Source organism: Myiozetetes cayanensis, unplaced genomic scaffold, assembly GCF_022539395.1.
Source record: "Myiozetetes cayanensis isolate MyiCay16 unplaced genomic scaffold, myiCay2020 scf4, whole genome shotgun sequence".
Classification (NCBI taxonomy): Eukaryota; Metazoa; Chordata; class Aves; order Passeriformes; family Tyrannidae; genus Myiozetetes; species Myiozetetes cayanensis.
Window position 1 is genome coordinate 29,883,782 of NW_026087631.1, and position 27,295 is coordinate 29,911,076.

At 41.0% G+C, this 27,295-nt stretch overlaps 1 protein-coding gene across 2 annotated transcripts in view; it reads left to right on the top strand.

Moving 5' to 3' along the window:
- The window catches only part of PLPPR1 (phospholipid phosphatase related 1), a 122,330-nt gene that overhangs the window by 92,561 nt on the left and 2,474 nt on the right, over positions 1-27,295 (top strand). For both annotated transcript variants that reach the window (XM_050328446.1, XM_050328445.1), the window contains exons 4-7: positions 9,537-9,669; positions 18,055-18,305; positions 24,459-24,635; positions 26,128-26,259. In XM_050328446.1, coding sequence (XP_050184403.1) covers positions 9,537-9,669; positions 18,055-18,305; positions 24,459-24,635; positions 26,128-26,259 — 693 coding nt within the window. The remainder of the gene's footprint in view (positions 1-9,536; positions 9,670-18,054; positions 18,306-24,458; positions 24,636-26,127; positions 26,260-27,295) is intronic.

Below are 27,295 nucleotides of genomic sequence, written 5' to 3' on the forward strand. Positions count from 1 at the left end.
GTGATAAATGATTTGCAAATGAAAAAAGTAAATACATTTCTCCAACTCCCCCATAAACATAGTGCTGTTGTTTAGGGACTTAGCTTTCACAGGCATTTTCTGTAAGGGTAGATGGTGTGCCACTACTACACCTTCATTCTGTAGCAATGATACTGGTTTGTCCCTTGATTAACTGGCGTTGGGTAATGAGTGTTGTTCTTTATTTGGATCTTCTGTTTAAATCCTTTCTCTGGCAAAGTTTCATGCCAGCCCTTCAGGTTTTCCTCCACTGGATAAACATTTTCTTTCTTTTTAGTGACACAAGAAGTTTTTTCTAATTACTCTTCTTTATGAAAAGCTGAGTTGGAGTCTTGACTTGGCAGTACTAGTTTAACAGCTGGACTTGATGATCTTGAAGACCTTTTCCAACCTAAACAGTTCTATGATTCTATCAAGAGTGCTGGTTTTGTAGTTTCTATAGGCCATGTTAAACACAAAGAATGTTGTGAATATCACATAAAGGTTTTGGGTGCTGAAAAGACCTTCAGCTTAGTGCTATGTAGAGCTGGACTGTGTGAACTGTTTCATACAATGCAAACTGCAGAAACGCTATCCTGGATCCATAAGTGTAGTCATCACCCTGGATGGTTGGATCCAGTGCTGAGTATAGGCTGGTGGGCTCTTCTTCTTGGGTTATGCTGTGCTGTTGCACTGGTACACTGCTTCAGCTAGAGAGGACACGGTCAGGGTCAGCACAGAGCTCTTGGCACTGTGCTTTGTGGTGATTTCTGCATACAACCTCAAGGAGGCAGCAAATCAAACTTTCCTGGAAAAACATATTTTATTTCCATTTTTAACATAATATGTATTGATACATTATTCAATCAATTTTTTGCATTATTTATATCATTGGTTTGTATTATTAATACATGGTGTAATTGTTTAATGTCTCATTACTTTTGGGCTAGTCTTCAACCAGAGCATATGTCAGAGGGATATTTTTCTGTCCTCCTGATTTGTACTCATGACAATGTTTTTATAGAAGTAACTTTATTTTCATTCCCATCTTTTTCTGAGAGACATTGCTCTCCTTGCAGGGTGATTTCAGACCTCTGCTTCAGCTTGTAGCTGACTCTGCAGACTGAGTTTTGGCTATGATCATTAATAAAAAGCTTATAAATGAGACAGAAGGTGAGCTCAGATTCTCCCTAAACTCTGTCCTTTCATTACCCTGCTGGTAAGTCCATTCAGAGTGTGAGTATCCTCAGCTGTCCTTCTATACCCAGATGGGTGCTGCCTGTCATTCAGGCTGCCCACAGTCTGGGGAGAGATATTTGATCCAGTTGAGTCTCCAAGGTATTTCAATAAAAGGAGCAAATGCAGCCATTTCTACTTACACTGGGAGAATTGCACTCTCTCAAAAAAAAGCTCTCCAAAAAACTCCACACAAACAAAAGAACCCACACAGCTGTGCTTTGTGGGAGGGAGCCTTGTGTACAGTCATTGTGGATTAAGTTGTAGTTTCACTCCTTACACTTTGCTCTCAGGAAGTCTCTTGACATTCTGCAGCTCCACCATGAGGACATGATTTAAGTCAAAGGCAATGCCAGTTCCTCCTTAAAATTACTTGTTTCGCAACACTTTTTGCTTCATTTTCTGACGGCAAGCCAGTTGGTTTGGCTGGGAAGATTTGCAGTAGCAAACCTGATCTCTCTGTGTTGCCTTCATGTTACCACTGTCCTGACATCTCGTGATTCCAGTAGTTTACTGGGTTCCACCCATTCCACTTTACCATTGTGGAATGGATGGAACCAGCTCATGGTACCAGCTAAAACTGGAGTTATGAAGATATCCTAGGAATCTGTACAAGCTCCTTCCTCTGAGGCATAAGCAGTGTTTAAGTGCAGTCCTGTGTGTACAGCTCTAGGGAGGACTCAAAGCATGATTTTCAGCATAGCTGTGAGGTGTTACAATGCTTGCAAGCCAGAAGGGAACATCAGTGCGAACTTAATGGAATATCTCTGTGTCTCTGTCATTTGGCTGCAACAGCGACAGTGTGCATGGGGAAAAACATTGCATGTGTTTTATTTTTGACAGCACTTTTTAGAAGTGCTGTTGTAGGTTCATACCACTATATGTGCATTTCCCTGCATTTTTAGTGGCAAAATAAATGAGACTGGCCTGGTTTTATGCAGTTTTATTCATTGTTTTTGAAACACTGCCCTAAAAATATTCTGGGATGGCTCTACCGCATTCATTAGCGTCCCCCAAGACTAGTTTTCTCTGCTAAGAGGTTACTGTAAAGCAGCCAATTCCCCAGTTGGTACTAAACAATCCTTACAGAGTTCAGCACTGTGCCTACTCTGTTCTATCCAGTGTGATTTTTCTGCTCACCCGAGAGAAGCAGAGAGGCTTGGGAACAGAACCACTTCACTGAAATGAACACTGAACAACAGCAGAAAGCTTAAGGGCTCTGTTCTTTGTTACCTGAAAGTGGAATAGTAAGTGCCACTACTGTTTTCACACGATCTTCAGTTTGTTCCCTTCGGTTGGAAGTAGCAGCCTACATGTAATCATTAACTGACCGGTGCTGTTAATTTGTGCAAAGGAGTATTTGTTTTCAGATAATGTTGCAATCAGTCAAACTGAAGCAGTCTGATTATTAATTAGAAGCTGAATTACAGTGATGATCTGAAGCAAGAGGAAATTGTTCAAACTTCCCTTTCTACAATCTTTCCCTTTCTACATACTTTTAAAGCTTTGAAAATACCATTCTTCTAGATGGTTCTCCTATTCTGTCTTGATTCCTTGGCTTTGGTTTACTATAGCCATGTTACTACAGTGATTTATTTCTGTAAGGGAAACCAGGGAATTGCTGCATGTCTTGGCTGATTCCCCTGTGGTTGCTCTGCAGCAGATGCCAGGAAAACCAAGAGTGTCTGACAAAGCTCCGAGCTCTGTTACAGCAGCTTCTTCCAAGCTCTTTCAGGCAGGAATCTTAGGTTCTACTTGTGGTGGTGCTTTCAGAAGGCACAGTTCGGCTGTGCTACATGTAACCTGCTGCTCGCCACACTTCACCCCTGTGCTGGCACAGCAGGCTGTGTGCTCTGCCAGTGGTGACTTGGCTCCCTCCTTTTGAGGCTTGCTAGGGCTCAGGTTGTGAGGTGGTGAACGACAAGCTGGGCTACAAAAGAGTAAGGCGAAGGTGTGCCCAAGGTACACACACAGGTGTACCCCGTGTAAATGTGCAACTATCCTAGTATTTGCACACGCATTCAGGCACTTCTAGTGACAGTGTCTCTGGCAGCTTGTCTCTGGCCACACATCAGTTTGTGAAGAACAATGTAGACCTCTGGGAAGTATCTTCTCTTCATTAGAACTTCAGGGTAATTCTTGCAGACAATTTTACCATAGTAAATTAGTTTTTTTAGCACAAGAGGAAGACAGTTCGGGGTTTTGAGCAGGCTAGAATATAAATTGTGTATTTCAACCCTTTTGATTTGAAATTAAAAAGAAAAACACAAACACCCCCCCCTAAAAAACCCCCAACAAACAATATCCTTGTTCTGGAAAATAACTTGTAACTGTTTTTTGCTATTGTTTTCATTCAACAACAACAACAACTACCCACTCAAAACCATAATGAGATAAGTAATTGAATGCAGATTGAACCAATTGTGTCCTTGGAAGATGAAGGATGAGCTGGCATTGCAACGTTCACCTGAAGATACTTCACTTCATTTCCTTGTATAGTTCTGTAAAATTCAGCATTGATTCCTGGGGGCTTGAGCAGACCTATTGAGAGGGTGATGGCAAAGGCAAGAGAGTGAGAAAGCTCTCAGTTGGTCTGTCCATCAGTAGTGATGCTACCAGGTAAAACCTGTGCCTGCCCAGGCAGGCTTGGGTCAGGGCCCTGCCTGTGAATCACAGCAGGAATACTGTGTCTTGGAGAGGCTGTTGAGGCAGTCCTCAGCCACCCATTGTCTTCTGAAGTGCCTCTTCTCAATGCAAATGTTGCTAAATGTTTGCTGCCTTGATTTGTTCATGGAGTCTCACCTTCACAGTGTCAGTACTGGGTCCTGTAGATAGCAGGTAGGATGGCAGATCAATATTCCTCAGGGCCTAAGGCTAAATGTGAAGGAGATCGGAGGAATTAAGGAACTCACAGCAGTAAGTGAAATTCAGTATGAGCCATGTTCTTAGTGGGGACTGTGGAGAACAGGGAGACAGACTGTTCAGATCACAAGAGGCAACCCTGCAGTGGACACCAGCTGCAAAACCCAAAACGGATTAAAAATTAGGAAAATTTTTAAGGTGTGGGTTCTCCGTCCTTGAAGGCATTTGTAATGTGACCACTGCAGGCTGGGGTTGTGCTGGCCCTGCTTTGAGAGGGCTTTGATTGAGGGACCCCTTTGCAGCTAAAACCCTGTATGATTCTATGCCTTCTCTGTGGCTTGTGAAAATATTCAGCCATTTAACTAATGAGAGATCAATGGAGACATGAAGTCTCATGTAGAACCAGAAGAGCTCTCTCCTGACTGCAGCTGTGCTGATGCAGACCCTGGAGACACTGCGATGCGAAAGGGCAGAACTGCTTTTGGCCCAGCATAGGCCAGTGCTTGATGAAACACCTAGTGGAGCACTTTGCAAAAGTCACCTTTTGGTGAAGAGGCCTGCTTTTCCTAGGAAGAGTATGTGGAATCATTCTGAAACTGGCTGATTGGGGTTGAGAGCCACATAACCCTCATCTGATGCTATTCTCTGTTTTTGAGCACTCTGCATGTACCTTTTCTCACAGCCAGTGCCTTCCTCAGATGTGCTCCTCCCCGTGGCTGCTGTTTGAATGCTGCAGACTGATTAATTTCGTTCATTCTATTTGTGAAATTAAAAATGCAGCCACACCACACACATCCTTGTAGAGGATTCAGGAAATGTCACACAGGTTGTTGAACCATGCCCAGAACTCAGAGCGAGATGTCCCAAGACCTAAGTTCAGTTTTGTTTGCTGCAGAGATTTTTGTGTGTTATAGCATGTCTGTGGATGGGGTTTCCATTTAGAAAGTGGTATTAAGAAGGACTGATGGTGTCACAAGGATGCTGTTAGAAGAGACAAGGTGAAGGATTTAAAAACTCGCAGAAGTCAGAATAATGTTAACTAAATGCATAGAAAATACAGATCATGTCTGCACTTCACATAAGTCTCCCTAATGTGGAAACTCCATTGTCTTGCCGTGATTGGAAATGACACCAGCTGTACTTTTTCATGGAAAGCAGCAGAAGGATGTAGTTTTCATAGGTAGACAGACTTCAGGCAGTCCCAGACTGTGGGCACAACGATGCATTCCCCATCTCTTCCTTATCGGTGTGGAATTGCAGCTGAAATGAAAACTCTGTGGCAACTTCCACACAACACCAGTGTTTGCTGAAAAAGTGAAAAATTTACAAAAATAGTGTTTTGCCATTTGTCATCCCTGAGTGAGTGAGTGGATAGGAAGTAGGAGCGTGTGAGCTGCAGCTGCTGCCAGAAGCGATGTGGGACTGCCTGGAGGCACTCAGGGCAGTTTCACTAAGTTGCAGTGAATCTGTAGTGAGTTTTCAAAGGGAGCAGAATAGAGGTGAGACCGGGGTGGTGTGACTGGAGCATAGGAGGAACCGGATTGTGGCACTGTACATGCACAGGAGTTTAGAGAAACATGACGAAGGAGAGAGATTTTGTCTCCTGGAGGAGAAGTAAGCCAAAGCATGGCAGGGAGTGAAGCAGTGATGCAGTCCTCAGCTTTGAGGAGTAGTGGAATTGAGTTACAATGCCAACATCCTGAATGAGAAAAACTAGTAAAAAGAACAAAAGGGTTAAAGCTGGACCCATCCTTGGCTGTCAACACAATCAGTTATTACTCTTTAAGTTGAATATAACTCTTCAAGTTCGCCTACCGCCCTTACCCCACTGCACAGTTCCTGCAGGAGGGCTGCTCCAGGATGCCACTCATCTGCAGCCTCTTCTTGGTTGTAATCCAGACACGTTCCTGGATAGTTTGTCTTAGTTCATCCTCAGAGAAACAGTTCTTCTTGATGTTTACCTCAATTTTTTTTTCGAATGCTGTTGTGCAAATGATAGTTTGTGAGCTTATCAGAAAGTGCTATAGGAAAAGAGAATGTTCCCTGTCCCTTTAAAAGCAATAGTTCTGTTGTTTTGCTGATTAAATTGATAATTAAATGAACAAACTGTTGGTAATCTGTACAGGAGGGCGGAAGGTACCAGGTGCTAAAGTTGTGCTGAGAACTTGATAGGGGAGGATGAGACCTTTCATTGTCTGAAAATGTCACTTCACAAGCTGAAGAACTATCATGGAAAAATGGCTTTTGAAGAGGAAAATGAGACAGATCATTTTATCATCTACTGGCTTAAGAGAAGAAAGGAAATAAGTAAAGCATGTGCAGCAGAGATCTTTGAGAACTGAATGTTGAGGAACAAGTATTTGGTGACACTGTAATGGGAGTAAGGCAGGGAAAATTGAAGAAGTTTTCTCAGTGAAATCAGCAGAGGTAAAATAACTGCTGGGTAGGTAATTCTAATTCATTCTGGATTCTTTAGGGCATCACTGTAGTGTTTTTACCTGCTAGTAATGCGAAAAGGAATGTGAGAAAGATTGTCCAATCAATGTATCCTTAGTGTAGGTGAGCTATTAACTGCATTCAGAAAACAAAGAACAGAAACACATCAGGGGCACTGCTTTTGCTTTCCCTATTACCTACATCATGCCAGACTGCGGATCACTTGTGCTTTCAATCCCCAACCTCCAGTGCAATTTTCCTGTCATTAGTTCTACTGTCTAATTAAGCCAGTATGATACAGAAGCTCATTAACCTTGCATTGTTTTCCCAATCAGAAATAAAAGCAGTTTGCTTGCTGTTTTCTTTTTCTACTAATTTCTGTCTATCTATATTTAGATTTCAGATTTAGAACTGAATTGTAACCATTCCTGGAGTGCTGATTCTGTTTTGGCAGAAGCTAAGGTACTTAATAGTGCTGGTGATTGATTCTGGGAGGCCAGCTGGATTACTTGACTGGACGTGGACTCTGCTTATGCAGAATCATCAGGGTTTAAATCATGAGAATCAGTGGAGTTGCTTGAAATGCCTGGAATAAAAAAAAATACGAGTCTTTTGAGGAGCTATTCAGACCTCATTCAACTACACACAGCTAGATTAGCTATCAGAGTCAGGTGTCCAGTCCCCCACAGCAAAGCTCACTTTCTAGAGCCCACATTAAGCATACAAGGAAACAAAATCTGCAAATTCCAGCAAAATTCAGTGCCAGAGATGGCACCACAAGTCCAGTTATGTTCAGTCACCTTATTTCACCACACAAATATAACATTACTGCCATATGCCTAAACTCTGTATTAAACCAAAGACAGTATTCACTTAAAAAAATGACATTTTGATATGTTATGCTATAGGAAATGTGGGATAACTCTGCTTAAATCAGGGGAATGGAATTGAACAGATTTATAGCCTGGAAAAATTTACTCCTAAATGTAAGTGGAAATAATCTATCCACATGGGAGTTGCTAGGAGTATGCCAGACAGCTAGATTTATAGAAACATAGATGGATATTGAAGAGGTGAATAATCCTTTAACTCCTGATGCAAAAGAACTTTTAAAAAACTATGTGTTGTTACAGGAAGACTATTAGTATGTTTTATACCTAAGTCTCTCTTATTTGAAAAGTTCAGGTTTAATTTTAAAGTCTAGTGACCCCTGCCTTCATAGAGCAGAAATTCCTCAGGCTATGAATTGTCTCTCAGTGTGTATGTACAGCCCCTGGCAGACAGAGACCCAAAGCATTAACTCAAACTTCTGAACATCATCGTAATTCAAATAACAAACATTTTGAAACAGAGTGTCACTTTTAAACTGCTTTACTGCAGATGGTCTTTTTCTTAATTCCCAGCCCTGTTAGTGAGCTGAGATTATTGAACTGCTTGCCAATTCTGTTAAGAGCAGATGGAATGAAACAGGATAAAGGCAATATTTCAGTGCAGCTCCCATGTACTGCCCCCCCCCCACCACACACATGCCATTATTGACATGCATTTTAGAGCTCCACATCTCTCCTCATCGAGCAGTCAGAATTATAAAGAGGTTGAGCATACTTGGCTTGAATGTCAATAATCAATAAGGATGCTCATCTGGCTTAATAAGGATAGATTGTTGCCCTTGAAACAAGGTACCATTCCAACAGTCAAAATGAACTAAGGGACTTCCTTGATGTTTATACTAACCCTAGGTGTCGGTGTCAGTGCATGTGTGTGTGCTGATGTATGTTGTTTCGTAGTTCTCTGGCTGTTCACAAGCACTATGGATTCCTCTTGTGTGTGTCCCATAATAATGTATTAAATTAATTATTTTGAGTGTTCCCCTTTAAAAGCTCATTTCTTCTAATTCAGGCAGGCTTTTTTTCTTTTTCTTTTAAAGACTTTCATTACAAACTCTCACTTTCTATAAAGCTCACAGTTTCCCCTTCTAAAGCCTGCTGACAGAGCATGGTAGGTGATATTTTCAAAAGTTCCTGTTGTGTGTGAACTGTCATTACCTCTAAAGCCTGTGATTAAATTCTGTCCAGCTTTAGTGAGGGCAGATAGACCTCAGTGCAGCAGAAGTAAATTAATTGTGAGTACTTAAAGATATAGTGATCCTACTGCTATGGGAAGCAGCTATTATTTTTAAAGAAAGCATGAATGTTCTGATCATACAGAAATCTGTAATATATAAGCATGGCTAACATCATGATGAATGGTTCCCTGGAGACTTAATTTTTGATATTTCGATAAACAAAACAGGACATTTAGTCAAATCTTACTCTTTTTCACAGCGTGTTAATGCCAGCAGTCCTTGGTTATTACCAACAATTCTTGTCTGTTATTATCGAGAGTCCTTGTTTTGGCTCCACAGCCATGCAGCTATCAGTGTTTGAGACATACCATTTTAGCCTCCACTTTGTTGTTTATAGGATCAAAAGAGAGTTGGCTTTAATCATAATAATTTTCCCTCCTGGCTGCAATTTGAATTAGTATCTTTCTTTAAGGTTCAACAACAAAAATATTATTCCAGTTGGGTTGTTATTCAGGCAAGAAAAGCAAGTTTCCAAGGCTGTTCGTTAAAAAACAGGTGCTCCTTAGATAGCATGAGTTCTTGGGAGCAGACATTGTTTCTGATAAGCTCAAGATGGGCTTAGTCCAAGTGCTGTTTTTCAAGGCTGAGGCCTAACGAGCATTTCTCAGATCACAGTGTGGCCTGGGGAGGGTGGTGGTGAGGAATCCCGTGGCTAAAATGAGGTTCTCTGGGCCTCTGTGAGCACAAGAATGACCCTTTTCTTGTTTAGGAACTGAGTCTATGTCAGTTCACCTCGAGTAAGTGTCGCCTCACTATGGAAGTGCAATGTCCCAAAGCCACATTGCTGTATAGCACTTTCTGTGGGCTGTAACTAGTCATCTGTGTTTTCATGGTTTGCTCATGTAATTTTTAACCTCTGTTTCTCTCCCTTTCCTGGCAGATTTTTATTGGTGAGATATCCATGTATTTCATAAAGTCCACCCGAGAAAGCCTAATTATTCAAGAGAAAACTATTTTGACTGGAGAATGCTGTTACCTGAACCCACTGCTTCGAAGAATAATACGTTTTATAGGTAAGAATGCTGATCACTGCAAGCTTAGTCCCTGCTCGCACCAAAACAGAACGAAACACACTGATAAATACATACATACGTAATAAGTACCTCACAAAATTAATTAAGCTGTGAAATCTTTACAGGCGTCTTCCACCTTAGAGGGATAGTCCCCTCGGGATTTCCAAGGTAACGTTCAAAATTTGCCATATCATGCTGTCTGGAGCTGGTTCGTATCGTATTCTGCTGAGCTTAATGCTTTTTCTAGACCCTTGAAGAAAGGTTATATAATCAAATCCTTATATGAATAATCCCATCATTGCTAGTGTGTGTAAGCTACCCATTTTACTTACAAATTGGTCTTCACCAGCTCATCCATTTGGTATTTTTCTTTTCAGCTCTGATTTTAACATCCATAGCTCTGCCACATAATGTTCAGCTAAACACAATGCAAAAAAGCCCAGATCTCACTTCAAAACAATGCTATTATTTTCATTATATCTGTTCTTTTTAGAGCTTTCATGGAGTTAATCGCTGAGAAATGAAGTTCTGTCACTAAACCATTTGGAGGTTGCTTTATATGGTGCTTGAAAACCGCTTTACCTTCTTCACACTGTTGACCAGCATTCCCAAGTTCATGAGGAATAACCATGGTTTTCCTTCTCCCTCTCCTACCTCTGTGCCTCCTGCTTTATACATGGAAGATAGGGAGGGAAATGTCCCTTCTGCTAACATTAGGGTGGAAGCAAACCAGCTATGATTTGTTAGTCAGGCCTGGACTGTGTGTTGGTGATGGAAACAAAAGATACAGGAATGCAGTTAAAAGTAAAATACTCTTGAACTTCACATAACCTCTAGGATGTATTGATGGGCAGCGAACTGCTGTTGAGAGAGAAGCAGGGTACGAGAGTCCACCGGGCCACTCAGGGCTGTTTGACTGTTCCAGCACATTTGGCATGTTGCAAAGCTCCACTCAAACACTCTTGCCTGTGGGTTCAGCACTGAAAGTACTTAAATCATGGAGGCAAAGCACTTGCTCAGTATATTTCCTTATTCTTAAACATTCATTCTATTGTTTCTCTTCTACTGGAAGAGAAAAGGAGTAGCAGTAGCACAGTGGATTCTGAAAGTATAATATGAGCCGTGCTAGACAAATGAATCTTGGCCTTGCAGCTATTTTTGTTTTCCTGAGAAAAATTGTTAATATTATTAGAAACAGCTTAGTCTTCATCTTGTCTTAAACTACACTGACTTTTTTCTTGTTTTCTTCTGCAACTTTCTCCCTGCCTCTGCAGTGAAATGAGAGAAGCAGAATTTGTTGAAAAGTGGATGAAATAATCTATGAAAGGAGCTGAAAATAACTGCATGCTTTTCATTTTGCATTTCACCTGCATTTTGAAAATATAACATGGACTGAGCAGCTGTACCCTGTGCTGGATGATCCAGGGAAGTTAGCTCCATACAGCTGCTTACTCCAAAAAGATGTTTCTGGAGTGCTTGGCTCTGCAGAGGTGACCAGGCTGCTTATACATGGACTTCTCTGTGTCTGTCTCCTTTTGCTAAACTTGAGGACCAAAAGTTACAGAGATGATTAATTAGGTTGTTTTTCAAGATACCCTAGCAAGCAGGGTGGCTTGTTGCAAGGAATTTTGCTGCCAATTTAGCTTTGTTCCTAATTCATTGAAATCCATCCACATCTGGTGATTTCTTTTGCCCAGATGTTTGAGTAAGTCTTGCTGAGCACCTGCAAAAAGTAGCAATTTAACTCCTTGGAATATTGCCTTAGAAGGCATTACAGTTGATATTACTGAAAATGATGAGAAAAATCCTTCAATGTGTCTAGGTGCTCGTGTGTCAGAAAAAATGAACAGTAGTGGCTGAACCTACAAGGCACATTAGGGACAACTTTTGAAAGTTGCTGTTCCCAAATTTTAGAAAGGCAAAGAGGCTTTTTCTCCTTCCATAACTCAGTAACTGGAGTTGCTGGGAAGAGGTGGGGTTTCGAGAATAGTAGCCTAAATGTGCTTTCCACAAAACAAGCAGAAATTTGTAGATACTTCACTCAACATTCATTTAGATTTTGTAAGGAAAGAGAGGGAAGAAGGGAAACTCCAAACTCTCGGTCCTGTGAAAGACAAGGACCCTTGTCATACTGTCTCCATGGGATCTTTTGGGTTTGGTTGCTAGACCTGAGCTTTTCTCCTCTTGCTTTTTCTTCATGTGTACAGAATTAAGCACATTTTTATACTTTGATAGTGGAGCAAAACAAAAAACCTGCAACACTTCTGGAATGTTATCAAAGTCCCATGTTTTTCTTTTTTGTGTTTTTTCCCCTATCTTGCTTACTGTGCTCTCTGTTCCTTCTCTCCTTGTTTTTCTCAAGGCCTCTGCAGATGTCCATTTCTAACAGCCTCCTCTCCTGAGTTTAGTTGGGACCTTGAATGTTGAGCTTTGCATTAAATCCCTCTCTGGTTCTTTGTCCCTATGAAGCAGAAGCACAGTTTCATCTTGCTTCCTGGCCCTGGCATGAATTCTGCATGTATACTTTTGCTTTTGTGGGAAAGGGCTGCCTCTCACCTTCCTGCAGTGTTTGTCAAATCCTGTACTGCAGCCTAGATTGGTGAAACCTGCTGTGATCCCTGTATTTAGAAAATCAGTTTCTTTATAGCTGAAAAAAAGCTGGCTTAGCTTGGAAACATCAGACTTTGATGTATGTTGCAATTTGTTCCATATTCCTCTTTGTCTTTTATAGCTACTTCCACAGACAATTTTTTTAAAAGATTTTCAGGTCAAACAAATGGTGTGCAATTGCTTTGGAGCATTTTTTCCTGAGATACTGGTGCTGCACTGCTTTTCTTTAGTCACATCATTTCTCCTCCCTCCTCTCCCCACCCCTCTGGGCACTTTTATCATCAATTTCTGCTGCCAAATCTCGCTGTTCATGTGTGGAACCTTTAAGAAACTAGGGGGTAAGAGTGCCTGTTTCTTGGGCCTCTGCCTCTTCTACCTCTCACAACTTGAGCATTTTGTATTTTTATTAATTCTGTCTTCTTGTAATTTTCCATTCACTACTTCGTTAATATCATGCTATCTTGCATTTGCTTCCATGTTCTCCTTTGTAGTTTGTATTACAAATGAAAGTTACAAAATATTTTAGCATTATTTAGTGAGTGGTTTCAGTCAAGTTTTGAGTCTGTTTATGTACAGCTGCTATCATACCCCCAGGATCACGGATTTAGACCTCCTGACTCACTGTTGCAGGGTAACTATAGTATGTGCAGTGTTGCATTTCATTATATTAGGTTTTTAATCCACATGATTAAGTTGTCTACCTGCAAAGCCCTGATAGCTCAGATATGTAGAAATGCAGCGTGCTTCATCAGTTTCTTAGCAGTGGCTTTTACTTTGGATGTGCATAATTTTCAGTTAACAAATGGTGCAGGTTAGCTTCTGTTGACAACTTAATCTAAAGCATGGTGACACCTCGGAGTGGACAGCTATGAAATTACGTAATGAAATTACGGCTTTATTTCAGTAAATTAAGGCTTTAGTTCGGCAAATAGAGATTTACAAGATTTATACAAACATTGAGTTTATTGTATTAGGATAGATATACCATAAAGCTCTGATGTTGATTCCCTGAGCAGCTACAGGACACAGTTTGCCTGACCTTATCCTTCCGCCTGGCTTGGATCTAAAGTTCACTGTGAAACAATGCATGTTCTGTTATTATCTGGCTGCCTTTCTGCAGGACTCAAGCTGTATTTGGATTTGTTGCCCCTAACCTAAACTGCTCAACAGCTCGAACTACTGGAGGTCTCTTTTCTTATCACTGAAGAACATCCACAATGAGAAACAGGTCACTGTGCTGGGGACAGCTCAACCCTTCCTGTTCCCTTTTATGCCAGGCTCTGAGTTGGCAGCTGTCTAGATGAAAACTTGTAGTTGTGAAAGCAGTGAGGAAGGAAGATACCCTGTGTATCTCTCAGGATAAGTCTTGAGGCTCCAGAGATTTTTGCACTGAGAACTGAATTTCTGCTGGTGTGTTCAGACCACATGTCTTCCTTTTTATATCTGGAGGGGACGGTGTCCAAGCAGGATGCTCACAGGTGAAGCAGGCAGACCCAAGAGGCAGTAGATGCCTGGAGCTTTGTGAGGTTTTCCCTAGGAGATCAAAGCCAATCCCATGATTGGGTTATGGGAGCTCAGAAGGTTGATGTTGAGCCTGTTCCTGGTGCCATGGCAACAGGACAATAAATTTCTCTGCAACACCCATCTCTGCAGTTGTAAAATGGATTAATGATACAGGTCTTCTTTAACAACACCCTTTAAGTTATAATGATGAGTGGTGGTTTAGCAGAGCTTTAATCACAGGATGATAAATGTATAGCTTTATTGGATGCACAGGATTCTTAGAGCAAAATGTTCAGAGATGGGCTGAGAATCAGCCATAGAGCCCTGAGTCCTTCCAGGACCACTCTCCACTGAAACTCTGATCTTCTTTAAAAAACATAAGGATAGAAAAGGAATTAGGGGAGTATGAGTGTGCATGTTTAATATGAATATTTTCTAAGCTAATTAGGTTGAAAATGACAAATTCAGATAACTGACTGGGCACTGGGAGAGAAGAGTGCCTAAATAAATATCCTTGGTAGAAGACATGATGATAGGTTACCGAAGAGCACAGCTTCTGATGTCTCATGAGCCCTTCAATGCATTGTTTCTTTTGTCACTTTACTTATGGGTTTCATGGATTTTCTATCACAGGGCCTTCTACCTCCTGATTCTCATTTCCACCCACTAGCTTCTTACTTGTCTCTTCCTTATGTCATTTCAGCTGCTCTTCTAAAAGTCCCAAGGGGTTTTGTTGATGATTTTTATGTAGTTGTTGTGGTGGTGGTGAAGGATGTTTTTTTCCAAGCCAGTGGCATTTCAAATGCTTCTAATAGCAAGAGTTTCCATGGAGTCAGCCAGCAGCTGCAGTGACTGATGTTAGATAATTCAGGATGGAAGAAGAAAGCCTGAGCATGAACTGCAGGGAGGAGACAGAGTTGTACTGAATGTGTGAGAAGAGCTGCATTCTTCTTCAGGCCAAGTGCCTCTGTTGGCAAAAGCAATAGAATTGGAGGTGGCAACTCTGATGAACAACCACATAAAGAGCTTGATAGAAGGAGATAGAACATGAGAGTAGCATGTGGGTGAGATCTCAGAAATCAGGGGTTCGTGGAGGACAGTCATTTAGGAGGATGTGTAAGTAGATAAATGAAAAATGAAGCATTCAAAATTGAAGCTGCCAGATACTCAGATTCTTCCGCCAAGGAAAGTGTTAGTTCAGGTGAGATGTATCTGGAAAAGTCGAGCTTCACATTGTCCATTCTTGGCATTTTTCAACAGGATTCTCCTTGTTTGTTCTTCTTTTGATTTGCACATTTAGTTTGTCTAAGGTCTTTGTCACTGGAGGCAAAGACATGTTCAAATCTGATCCTCAGTTCCTTCTTCTTGGACTCTGGACAAGGGAGTATAGCATACCCCCTATCTCTGGCCTAAACTAGTATCTGTCCCAGTTACACTCTCCTTACTGTTTTGTCTTCTAGCCTCCTCTTCCTGGCTGCTCCTGAGATGCACAGACACAGCTGAGGGTAACATCCTGACAAAAAGCTAGGAAGTCCTTCCAGACCTAGCTTCTGCTCCTTCTTTAAGGCCTCTTTTTGCAGCCAGAATATGTGACACATGGCTGAGGGCAAAGAGGGCTTTATGTAAATGCAATTAACCTACATCCCTTTTGCTTGTAAGCAGCTGTAGGTCTGCTTCCCATGTTTTCCCAGCACTGTTCCATCTTTCCTCAGCATATGCTAAGTTCTGCACTGAAGTTCATTCCCAAGATTTCTGGCTCAGAGTGAGCACAGTGAGATAAATCACTTGCTACTGATCAGGATGACACCACTTCCTCTTGCATCTGAGTGTCAAAGTCTGGAAGAGGTACATGTTGTCTCATTCTCTCTCTCTGGGATTATATCAAGGACTTCAGCTGACCCTGAAGAGCCAGGGCTCGTTGCCTTTCCTGTGAAGCCTTTCAGCAGCAATTTGTCTGCCTGTAAAAACCTGGCACTCACATCACTATGTTTTTTGTGCTCTGGTCAGTTAGCTGAGCTGCTGCAGGTCATTGAACAAATCCATTGAACAGATGGATTCCTGAGGTACAAAAACCATCAGGCTTGCTGGTGTTACAGCCTTTAAATCAATTACAGCCAACCCTACCTCCAAGTCTCCAGAGATGATGTGAAGTATAATCACCCTGCAAGGGTGACATTCCTGCCAGCCAAATTCACTGCTGGACGTGGCTGTGATTCTCATGAAACACAGTTTGGCAGACCTGCGAGAGAGGAGTTACAGTAATCAATATGCACCACCCTCAGAACGTGATAAAAGTTTCAGCTGTGGCATATTCTGCTCTTCTTTGGACCACTGCAGACCTCAGCAGCTGACTCATTGAGTTCTGTGCTACTGTATACTGAGGAAATGCAGGTGTTAAAACTCCTTTTTTTTTTTTTTTTTTGAAAACACTGGACCACCTTTGTACCTGTGCACTCCTACAGATTTAGATAATTTTGTGAAGCCTGTGAGCTTTTTCTGAAACACCTTGTTTCTTGGCTTGTACTCACTTGATAAATACTGTGGGTCAGACTGCCTGGCACGTAAATTTCCTCTTACTATTGTGGAAGACTGTGTAATAATTCCCACTGCATTCCTTCTAATTTGCATGGCACAAGCTATGCCAAAAAATATTTAAAATTGTGACAAAGAGCTGTATATAAAACAAGATTCATCTTTGTCATAACTTCAGCTGTTTCACCAGGCTGAAAAGATACCCTACTGCCTTTTTCCTTTGCACTTGATTGTTCACTGACTAATGTAGAGGAGAAGTTCCTACCAGCTGTGGAAAACCATAGACTTAAAATATTAACACAGGGATAAAGGAAATAAAGGAGCAGTGTCAGTGTTCTTTCCTTTTAAACACAGCACTTAGCAGGATAAACAGGAGGAAAACTGTCACACCATTAAAAGACAGGGGTCAGTTCTGCAATCTAGAACCAGAAGAAGGCAGCCTTCTCCTTTGACCACCACTGGCTTTTTGAATCCATGCTCACAAAGCAGTTTATTAATAATAAATAAATTCACGTAAAGAATAATAATAATAAACTCAGAATCATCTTCACTGGTGATGCTCCTTCCTAACCTTGGGGAAGGATGGTGAGGATGAACAGCTCCACAGTCCTGCAGCCCCCCCTGGCTGCTTCCCAAGGACAGGGCTCTCTTCCCATCATTACCCAGGGAGTGATCTGTGTCACAGTGACACCACACCATCTCTCTGAATGACTGGCACAGGCAAGCCTCACTCTTAACACTCACACAAATCCATTTTATGTATAGTTTTAGTTATGTTACTGCCTGTACACGCTGCATTATCTTGCTGACTCTGATATTTTTTTGTGTCTCAGACTACAGCTGTCCTATTTTTCTAACTCAAGATATATAAGGAGTGAAGATATAACAATCATGGTGGTGACAGCTTTTAAGATTTTATCACAGCTCTCTAAGACGTTTTCCCTGGAGCTCCAGCTCTTGGTCATACTTAAATACATAGCAATCTCAACTAATTTATAATTTGAATTACTTATGCTTACACAGTTACAGAAGGGAGAAAGCAAAAATACATGACCTTCAATATTCCTACACCAGAGGCAACTGTTTATTTTTTCTGTGTTTTTGTGATACTTTAATTAACCTTAGTGATGAGAAGGGGAAAAGGAGAGCTGATTTAATCTTTCAGATCATTTGGGTTTGGTATTTCTGTGGATGCGGTGTTCTTTTCCTTTGGTATATGTGCAGTACACACATATGAAAGATCCTTATATATGTTCATAGCAGCTGTAGCAGGTATTTGTAACACTCATGAGGAGTCCGTGGAGGATGCAGTATTGATCAAGGGATGCTCCACAGCCCTGAAATATGTTCTAGTGAATGTTTCATGCTGTAGGATTTCTGGTTATATGCTCCTGTTGACATGAGCTGAACTGCAACTGTCTGGAAATATCTTCCAGAGCAAAGCAATGGGTTGCTTCCAAAAGGACATGCCAAATTTTGCTAGATCAGAATCTTGATTTTTCAACACCAAGACAGTGAACAGTCAAATTTCAAGAGGTACTTGACATTTGATAGTTATGTTAGGTAAGTGCACTGTTGTGTCTCATCACTACACTGCTCTTTCAGGTTCAGAGATCCCATTTTTTGTCACAGATCTGGTATGAATACATAATATAACTCCCATTATGTCTCTCCCTGTCAGGTACTGTGGTATTTTTTAAACCTGTTTGAATAATCACTATTTTTAACTTTTCCTCACAGGAGTGTTTGCATTTGGACTTTTTGCCACTGACATCTTTGTAAACGCTGGCCAGGTTGTGACTGGTAACTTGGCTCCCTACTTCCTGACAGTGTGTAAACCCAACTACACTGGGAACGACTGCAGGGCCCACCACCAGTTCATAAACAACGGCAACATCTGCACTGGGGATGTGGAGGTGATTGAAAAGGCAAGGAGATCCTTTCCATCCAAACATGCTGCTCTGAGCATCTACTCAGCTTTATATGCCACGGTGGGTGCCAGTCATGACTGCTGACTTGCGTGAGAGGTTTCTGTGTGTGCATCTAGATGGGGACATTTTTCTTACAATGGATTTTTGGAGAAAAAGAGTGGTGTTTTTGGGAGCTACTTTCTCCTTCATCTGTAGGGGAAAATCACCTTCTCTCTCATTTTACCAGTCCTGGTATAAGCAAGTGAAGTGCTTATTGCTTTTGAGGCACTATATATTCTGGAAGTATGAGGTCCTAAACTTGCCTTTACTGCTGATTTTCTCATTCAAGATCATCTTCTCCCTGGCCCTGTCTGATGAGCATTAGAATGAAGTTGATCCTTAAACAGCTTCTGGATTGCTACTTTTGTTCACATGGCTGTTGAACATCTAATATTTAAATTGTGCCCCTTCAGCCCTTAGGCTGAATTTTTCTGCCCTTTTTTATAACCTGAATGCCCTAATGAAAGTTAGTGCCAGAATTTTGTAGATATCACAAGGATATGCATCCCAGTTGACATATTGACAAGGTGACACCACTGTACTGTCAGAAAGAAAACTTATCTGTCTTAAAAGGTATCATGAGACAGATTGACTGCTCCTTTGTGTTCTCTGGTTAAAGTTTCTTTAATGCTTTAAAATTGATCCAAGAATTTACTACCAAAGCAGAAAATCTTGTTGGTTTTGCCATTAAGATCCAAGGGCTTAACCTGGTTCTGATCTTAAAATGGATTAACCTAAGTCGTTTTTCTCCCAATAGCCTGACTCAGAGTAGGAGCAGACTCTGTCTGTAGGTCATTAGTATTTAAGTAAAGTGTTAAAATTACTAATGGCAGGGTATTTACTGAATATTTTACCCTGTGCTCTTGGTAGTAGATATATATAAAACACCACATTATAACTGTGAGATGAAGAGTCCACCCGCTGCTGTTTCAATATCCATCTGTTTGCACTGAATGTTGTGTGAATAATGCAACTTCTTTGGTCAGGATTTGTTGGAAACTGTGTGGAAAGCCTGTAACATTTTGTGCACATTACTTCTGAACAATATGAAGCCATGTGTGAAATAGAGTTCATAATAAACTCAACATGGTTATAGCAGCTGTTTGCATTATGATAAACTCAGAGCTGGAAGTTCCAGGGTCAGGTTTGGTCCTGTTTCTGCCCTAGGCTAATTACACCTTTCATGGACTTTCCTTGCACATCCTCCCTTGTTTCCTAGGTAGGCAAATCTTCTACAAGCAGGCTGACTGAAGGGGAATGCTGCTTTTCCTTCCTGAGCTTAAGTCCCAAGTAGTTCAATGTTTCTGAGCTCTAGTCTTTCCAGAGTACCTGTGATTTGTCTGCATTCTCCTCACATGGGAAGATACCAAGTAGAGCCAGGACATGGAGCCATTTCTGAGTCACAAGGTCATGAAAGTCTGCCCTTAGGGCATTTCAGCCTACAGTCCAATTTCAGCCCAGTGCTCTGCGTCTAGAACTAAAAAGCTGTTATCAGTTGTCTTTTCTCTGCCTGTCAGGTCGGAATAACATGAGCATTACACAAGAAATGCATTGTTCAGATGTAGCTTTGCTTAATAACTGTGCTGTGCACAATTTTTGGAGAAGTCTCTTGCTGATTCTAATATGCATGATAATGTGGGCTGCTGAACATAAAACACAGGGCATTTGCTTAGTAATAGGTGTATTTTGCATAAAGCTGAAGATTTCAGCCATGGTGCAAGGAAAGTAAAATAGGTTGAACATGAGTAGGCAGGAAAATGGAATCAGCACAGACGTTGTCTGTCATTGAATAAGGGTCTTTTGAGATCTGGGAGTCTCCTGCCATCACCAAACCTCAGGTGTGCTCTGCAGATGTTTCTGTACTCATTTGTTCATTATTCTGCTACTGAAAGCATTCCCACTGTGATTGGTTTAGCTTTGTGGGGTTGTGGTGTGCTTTTTTTCTTTTTTTATAATCTGGGGTTTATGTTTAATCAACAAGGCCTTTTTTTTGGTCACCTGTTAAAGAGGCTAAGGAGAACCCAGAGCATCACTTCTGTGATCTCTGCAGGCAGAGATGCATCTTCTATGCCTAAAGTAGGGGAAAGAGAAAATGGCTGGCAGCTCTGACTTCCATCCTTACCAAAAAAAATTAAAATGGCGTCCAATTAAATTTCATTAGTCTCCTAGACTTATCTCAGGAAGAGATGGCAACCTCTGTACATAGTGCACTTTACTGTGCACTTAGAAACATGATTTTAAGATTCTTTTCGAAGTGAGAAATCGAAGCCACAATCCAGCTGATGGGATGTCAGTCCTGGTTTCAGTGTCATTCCAGCTGCGTTGGTCTGGCCCATGAGATGTTCAGGGCCCTGGGAGCAGTACCCAGGCTTGGCATGATACCTTTTTATGGACAGGTTTCTCACTTTCTATATAAATTAGTTATCATGCACAGTCTATTCATTTAGGTCTTTCTGGGACAGAGAGCTTTGGGGGTCTCTGGTGGTCCTAATTCCACCCTATAGTCCATGCTCACTTCCTGCCACTCATTCCTGTACTTGTGCTGTACTTGTTGTGGTTCTTCCTCATGGAAAAATGCTGCCCTATCTCTGCCTGGCCCCCCTTCTCCAGCCAAATCTTTTTCTCACAGTGTCCTAATACCAACAGTCCTTGGTTATTATCAAGAATTTTGTCTGTCATTACCAACACTTCTTGGTTGGCTCTCCAGCCATCCAGCTATCAGTGTTTGAGACGTGGGCTGTTATTCAGGCAAGAAAAATAAGTTTCTAAGGGCGTTCATTGAAAAACAGGTGTTCATTAGACAGCATGAGTTCTTGGGAACAGTGTTTCTGATAAGCTCAGAGGGGCTTAGTCCAAGTGCTGTTTGTCAAGGCTGAGGCCTAACAAGCATTTCTCAGTGAGGGGGCTTGTGGGGTGGAAGCTGTGGCACCACAATCCATCCCATGACTAAAGTCAGCTTCTCTGGGCCTCTACACCTGGACATGAAACTTCAAACATTTGGGAAATGCTGAATAGCAGAGAACACTACAGCAAATACCTTCAGCAGACCACATCAATTCAAAGTCTTGGCATTTCAAGCAGCTGCACAGAGTCAAAGCAGTTGTCAAAGGCTCTGCTTCTCTTGTTGTAGAAATCTCTGTGGTAAAAAAAAAGATTGTAAAGCTTGTAGGACAGAATTTTCCAGTATTGGTATGAAATTTTGAACTTTCTAAGGAAAATAAAACTATCACAAATCTTCCCAGTTTCTGCTGAAAGGACAAAACAGACTTCTTGCACTTTTCATTTCTCATTATAGCTATAACATATGTTCTAAATATATGCATATATTTGAATATACACGTAAGTATATATGGATGCCTGTTTTTAAACTTGTAAACAAGAAAGCCTCCTTGCCTGTCCCTGCTTTTCTCTGTCTGAAAAAGATGGGAGAAGAATCACATGGGTTGAATGCTACTATCACTCATTGAACACGGCTAAATACATTGCTTGGGTGTATAAGAGAACAGCATTGGTAAGAGCACAGCAAAGAAGCTGAATAGATAATTTATGTAGTTAAATCATATGTAGTTTATTTTTTCATTTTTTTTTATATTCATATCTTTTTATATTCACTTCTTTACTCCTCTCTGTTTCTGACATTTAGAGTTTTGTAAATAAATAATTTTACTTTATATTTAGTATGTGGGAAATTTTCAAAAACACCTGCTGTGTGAAGGAGACTGACTGAGATTTTGGTCTCTTGCAGAAAGTTTTAAAACCATGCTCTAAACGTGGGTAAACACACTGTGAGAATCCTAAAAAATATGTTGGCTGTAGGGAACCCGGACAGTAAAAATCAAGCCACATTGATTGGGAACCCTGACCTTAATGGAGAAGCTCTCCCAGTTATTTCTGAGCTCAGTGTTTGATTTAGGGATGAACTGGAGCCTACCTCCTGGGAAAACAGTTTGTCTTGTTTAAAACCCTCCTCATGAGGGTTTTGACAGATTTCCTTTGGCAATCTGTTCGCATGGGTAATTACCCTCATTGCTAAAAATGTTCTCTTTACTATAAGTTTACATTTTCTTGCCAAGATGTGTGAAACTTCAATTACAGATACTTCCCATCTGTGACAAAGACAAGCCTCCCATGTGGGTAACCCAAAGATCCAGCTTTATCTCATACCTGTAAGGAAACAGGTGTATGTGGGTTGCTCTCTGTAGCTGTGGGTCCCAGCTGGCACAGCAGGACTGTTTTTACTTTAAAGAGGTGGTGGATTTTCCTTTGGATTCTGTAAACTGCAGTGGTGCTTTGGTGGGGAACAGGAAAGCGATTCGGCTCCCTATTCCTTAGTTGGATTGACTTCTGTTAGAAGTGCACAGGGTGAAAGGGTGGGTGGTAATTATTCACACAGTGGCAATGATTCTTCTTTTCCTGTTGTTTCCGAAGAACCTTAAAGTGGGTTTTGGTGATAGGTGCAGCTCAACCTGCCAGCCTAATTTGGGGGACGGTTGCCACCTACTGCTTATTTGTTAGCTGTCTTTCCAAGGCATGTGCTGCACTCAGGTTTAGGAGTGAAAAACAAAGCAAGCAGGAAACTCGAATAGCTTAGTCTCATTCCCAGTGCTTTTACACAGCATAATATTCCAGTTCATAAATCAAATTGGCCTTTAAATTAAGTGCTTAACAGTACATTTAAGGGCAGAAGACCTCTCTTCCCCAGGAAGAGATCTGGCAAATTCAGCAGTCCAGTACTGCAGTTTCTGGGCCAGGTGAAAGTGTCTTTTAGACCCAGAGGGAGTCATATCTGTCTTCCCCACTCAGTTTTTCTGGTCCGTCCCTTTCCCTTTCAAAAGGTGGTTTCTGCATCCCTTTCCTTCTTCTGGAGTTATGCATTGTCATGGGTTAAGGGCTAATATTTTTAACAGCAGCCAGTGAGGGGAACACAGATATAGCTGTATTTGATAGACCAGTCTGGAAGAAAGGAAAAGAAATACAGACAGAGAGAAAGTTAAAGTACAGACAATACAGCAGAACACAGGCATACGTGAAAGGCAATGAACCGACTGAACTTGAGAATGGATATAATTTCTTTTTCTTGACCCCAAAACTATGTGCCAGACCATAATGACCTCTGTATAGCTGGCTCACCCAGAAAGGGACAGGCATTCAAATACAGTAAAATAATTTCTCATGTTTGCCAAGTAGATCATAGAGTGGGAAACAAGCTGTGCTGGTAGTTGCATTTGGAAGCAGCAAGGCAAGCCAGCTGGGGATCAGATTAGGAAACCTGACCATGACACTTTAAGAAGTATTTTTCAACTCTACTGTCATGATTCTTTTTCATGTATAAGGATCATTGTGTCATCTGGAGACATTCTGGGCAAACGTGTTCGATGTATTTGCTTTTATTATCAAAGCTTTGGAAATCATTCAGGCATCCATACTTGATTGCTGAAAAGGATTTTATTGAATTGTTTTGCCATCAGGCTTGGTTTGCTTAATCTTTGTTATTTTGTGGCTCTGGAATTAATGACTGGCTGCTAATTGGGACCCACATGGTTTTGCTCTCTGTCAAAAGGTGTTAAAAAATACACAAACTGCCAGAAACACGTAGGGTTAATTAAAAAATACTCAAAGAACAGTGAAACTTCGTGCTCCAGAATTGCATTTTCAAAATCAACTTTGTTTTGAAAGAAACCTTTCTCATATTGTGTGTTTGGGAGAAAATGTCTGGAATAGTTTTTCACAATGCTCTCTGTTTCTTAAACTTAAACACCACTTAGGAAGATGGAGTAGCTAGTTGATACAGATGCTATGCACTCAGATCTTCTGTACATAACACTTTCTGCAGGAGTATAAACATAAATTCCTGGCTCCCTTTGCAGACATTTAGTCACGTGCATTCAGAGTGCCACCTTATGAGCACAAACAGAGCCTACAAGCTCAGGAGAAGTCCTGTATGTAAATGCAGTGGGATATTTGACATCCTGAAACAACACCATTTAACAGTATCTGTTTTGTACTCTTAAAAGTGTTCTCTGAATTACCTGAAACCTCTTCCTCCATTTCCCAGTGCTTTTTTAAACGAAACATGGATTTTGTCACATCCTTGCGGATTTAGGATTTTTCTGGGTGGGAAGGATGCATTTCTGCCAGAGCCCCTTTTCACTTTTAGTTTGCCCTTCCTTTCAGATGTACATCACAAGCACAATTAAAACAAAGAGCAGCAGGCTAGCCAAGCCCGTGCTGTGTTTGGGTACCCTGTGTGCTGCTTTCCTCACCGGGCTGAATCGAGTTTCTGAGTATCGGAACCACTGTTCGGATGTGATTGCAGGCTTCATTCTGGGCAGTGCTGTAGCCTTGTTTCTGGTAAGTCCAGCAGTCTTTGTGAATTCCTTTTAAAAATACCATAGTATTAAAAAAATATATTTTTTAAAAATGTTATTTTCTTGTGGCGTGCAAGATCTAATTCTAGCCCCATCTACCACAGGGAATCAGAGTATGAAATCAGGAATACTAATTGATAAGGCTAATATGGTGACATTTGTACATTTTATGTATTTCAATTTTATATATTTCAATTCTTTTAATTCTTGTACTTATTCTTACTTGACCTGTTCTGGAAAATGCTGTAAAGAAGGTGTAGTTTTCAACTAATATCAAAAGGAGGGCATGCTTGAGACTCCTCTAACACCCCCGTGTTACAAAACCTAACTGTGTGTCTTGTATCTGGCAAAAATGTTAGATAAAGGGTGTTGTCTGGGGCTCTGAGCAGTGGTCCTGGTTCTCCGTTTTGTTTTGGACCATAAAAGAAGTGCAGTAGAAAGGAAGGTCAGGATAAACTCCCTGGGAGACAAAATTACCTCCCTTTGCATCATTTTGGAATTAAGCTGAAATTGTTTACTCCCTAAAGGATAACTAAATGTATTAAAATATATCAAAGGCCTTCCCACAGAATGTGGGAACAGCATCTTTCCAGACTTGGAGTGTACCTGGCTCTCCTGTGGGCTCTGTGGTTTAAGTGATTTTCTTGGTAAGAGGTCTCTTGCTGAGAATTTACTTGCACAGCAAGCAGTCCAGGTCATTCTTGTTATTACCAAGAAATGTGCCTGGTGCCATTTAATCAAAATATGCTTCAAAACTATCCACTGCACAGCAGCAGACACTTTATCCCTGTAATCAGGAGGGATTAGGTTTCAAAGATCCCTTAAATCTGGATTGTCCTGTCACTGATTTCTTTTTTCCTGTTCTGTACTTTAAAAAGCAACAACAACAAACCTCCACATGTCAGTTGTTTCCATGTTCCCCTTAAATAAAAAGATGTCTACAACCTCTGACCTGAATCTCTTTGGCTTTAATGTAAATTATTTGTCTAGTTCCATTGGGAAGGGCAGTTTAAATCTTGTCTATGCAATATGAGTCTGTCGCCCCAGTGCTGCTGAAGGAGCGATGCTAAATGATGTCATCCAGAGGTGAAGGAGATGCAGCCATCCACTGAGCTGTTTTCACTGCTTGGAAGTGACAAAGTCACAGTCTGAAGGGAGTATTTGGCCAGTAAAGTGCATCATTCAGGTAGTCTGTGGTTCTGGGAAGATAAAGCATACATGGGAGTCTCTGCTGTGTGAAATGTAAAATGGAAAAAGGCTGAGAATGGTTCATCACCTCAGATTAACCCACTTCCCAAAGCAGTCCATCACACTCAGACCCACTGTAGCCCAAGGCTGAGACAGGTGATGCCTTGAACCAAAACCTACATTAAATTCTTTTCAGAAGCTGGCAGTTGTGACCCCAGTGTTAACTCCTCTGAGTTTTCCTGGGTACAGAACACACCAACCTCACTTGTTTTTTCTGCATTACACAGGGGATATGTGTTGTCCATAACTTTAAGGGCACTCACGGAGCTCCTTCTAAACCGAAGCCTGAAGACCCACGGGGAATGCCACTAATGGCTTTTCCAAGAGTGGAAAGTCCTCTGGAGACACTGAGTGCACAGGTACTGTAAATCTTCTCATCCAGACCCATTACCAACCACGTTTTCTGTTACAGCAGAGTAAAAACTAGTTGTATACCTAACCATACATTCCTGACATTGAGCCCATTGAACAGAGTGAATCTGAATCAAGGCAGAGTTTGTTTTAAGGCATTTATTCCTGAAACTACCAAATGCTATAGATCTTCTGCCCCTGTGCACATCCGCTGCTAAAGAAGTAGGTTTTCACATGCCTCTGCATATGGTTTGTGACAAAAAACCTTTCGCTTAGAATAGAAAACTGAGAGAAAAGCAAAAATAATTCTGTCTAACTACATTCCAGAATACTTTAGGGATGTCTGAAAGATTTAATCTTTCCTGAGAATAAACTATGCTGTCCAGAAATGTATTTATAGAGATTAGGTTTTTAACCTTATTAATGTTCAGTATCTTATATAATGATAAAAATCTCATACTGTTTTCTATCTCTAAGTCATCAGAAGAGAAATAATAGCATTCTTTCAGGTCTGCAGGAAAAAAAAAAAAAAGGCACGTGAGAGCATCATTATTGATAGTGTTTCTGTTAAAACTACTAACTTAAAATGGCTTTTGTTGGCATAATCATACCCAGCCCTTTCAACACAAACAAGGAAATGCCACCTGCTAGACAGGTTCTAGGAATGAGGTGAAACTGTAGTTTATCAGTTATTTTAAATACCCTAGTGTCATTTCTTTGTTCTTTAAATTGTACTTCCTTTATGAGATGGCCTGTCATTCCTCTGCACATGGCATGTAGCAAGATCAATAGCGACTTCTGTTAAACTCTTTGCCAAATAACTGAAAAGAGGAATTAAAAAAAAAAAAAAAGGAAAAACTTTTCTAATTGCTGGAAATATTTTGCTTAATTGAAAAGTCAGTTTTGATTAGGCAAAGATTTACTTGAAGACTTCCCATTAAATCTGCAGAACTGTGTGCACTAAATGTTCTCTTGGTGGTTTGCAGTTCAGAAACTAAGCACTACTTATATGTCAACATTGTGTCATGCGCGACAAAAGGGCTG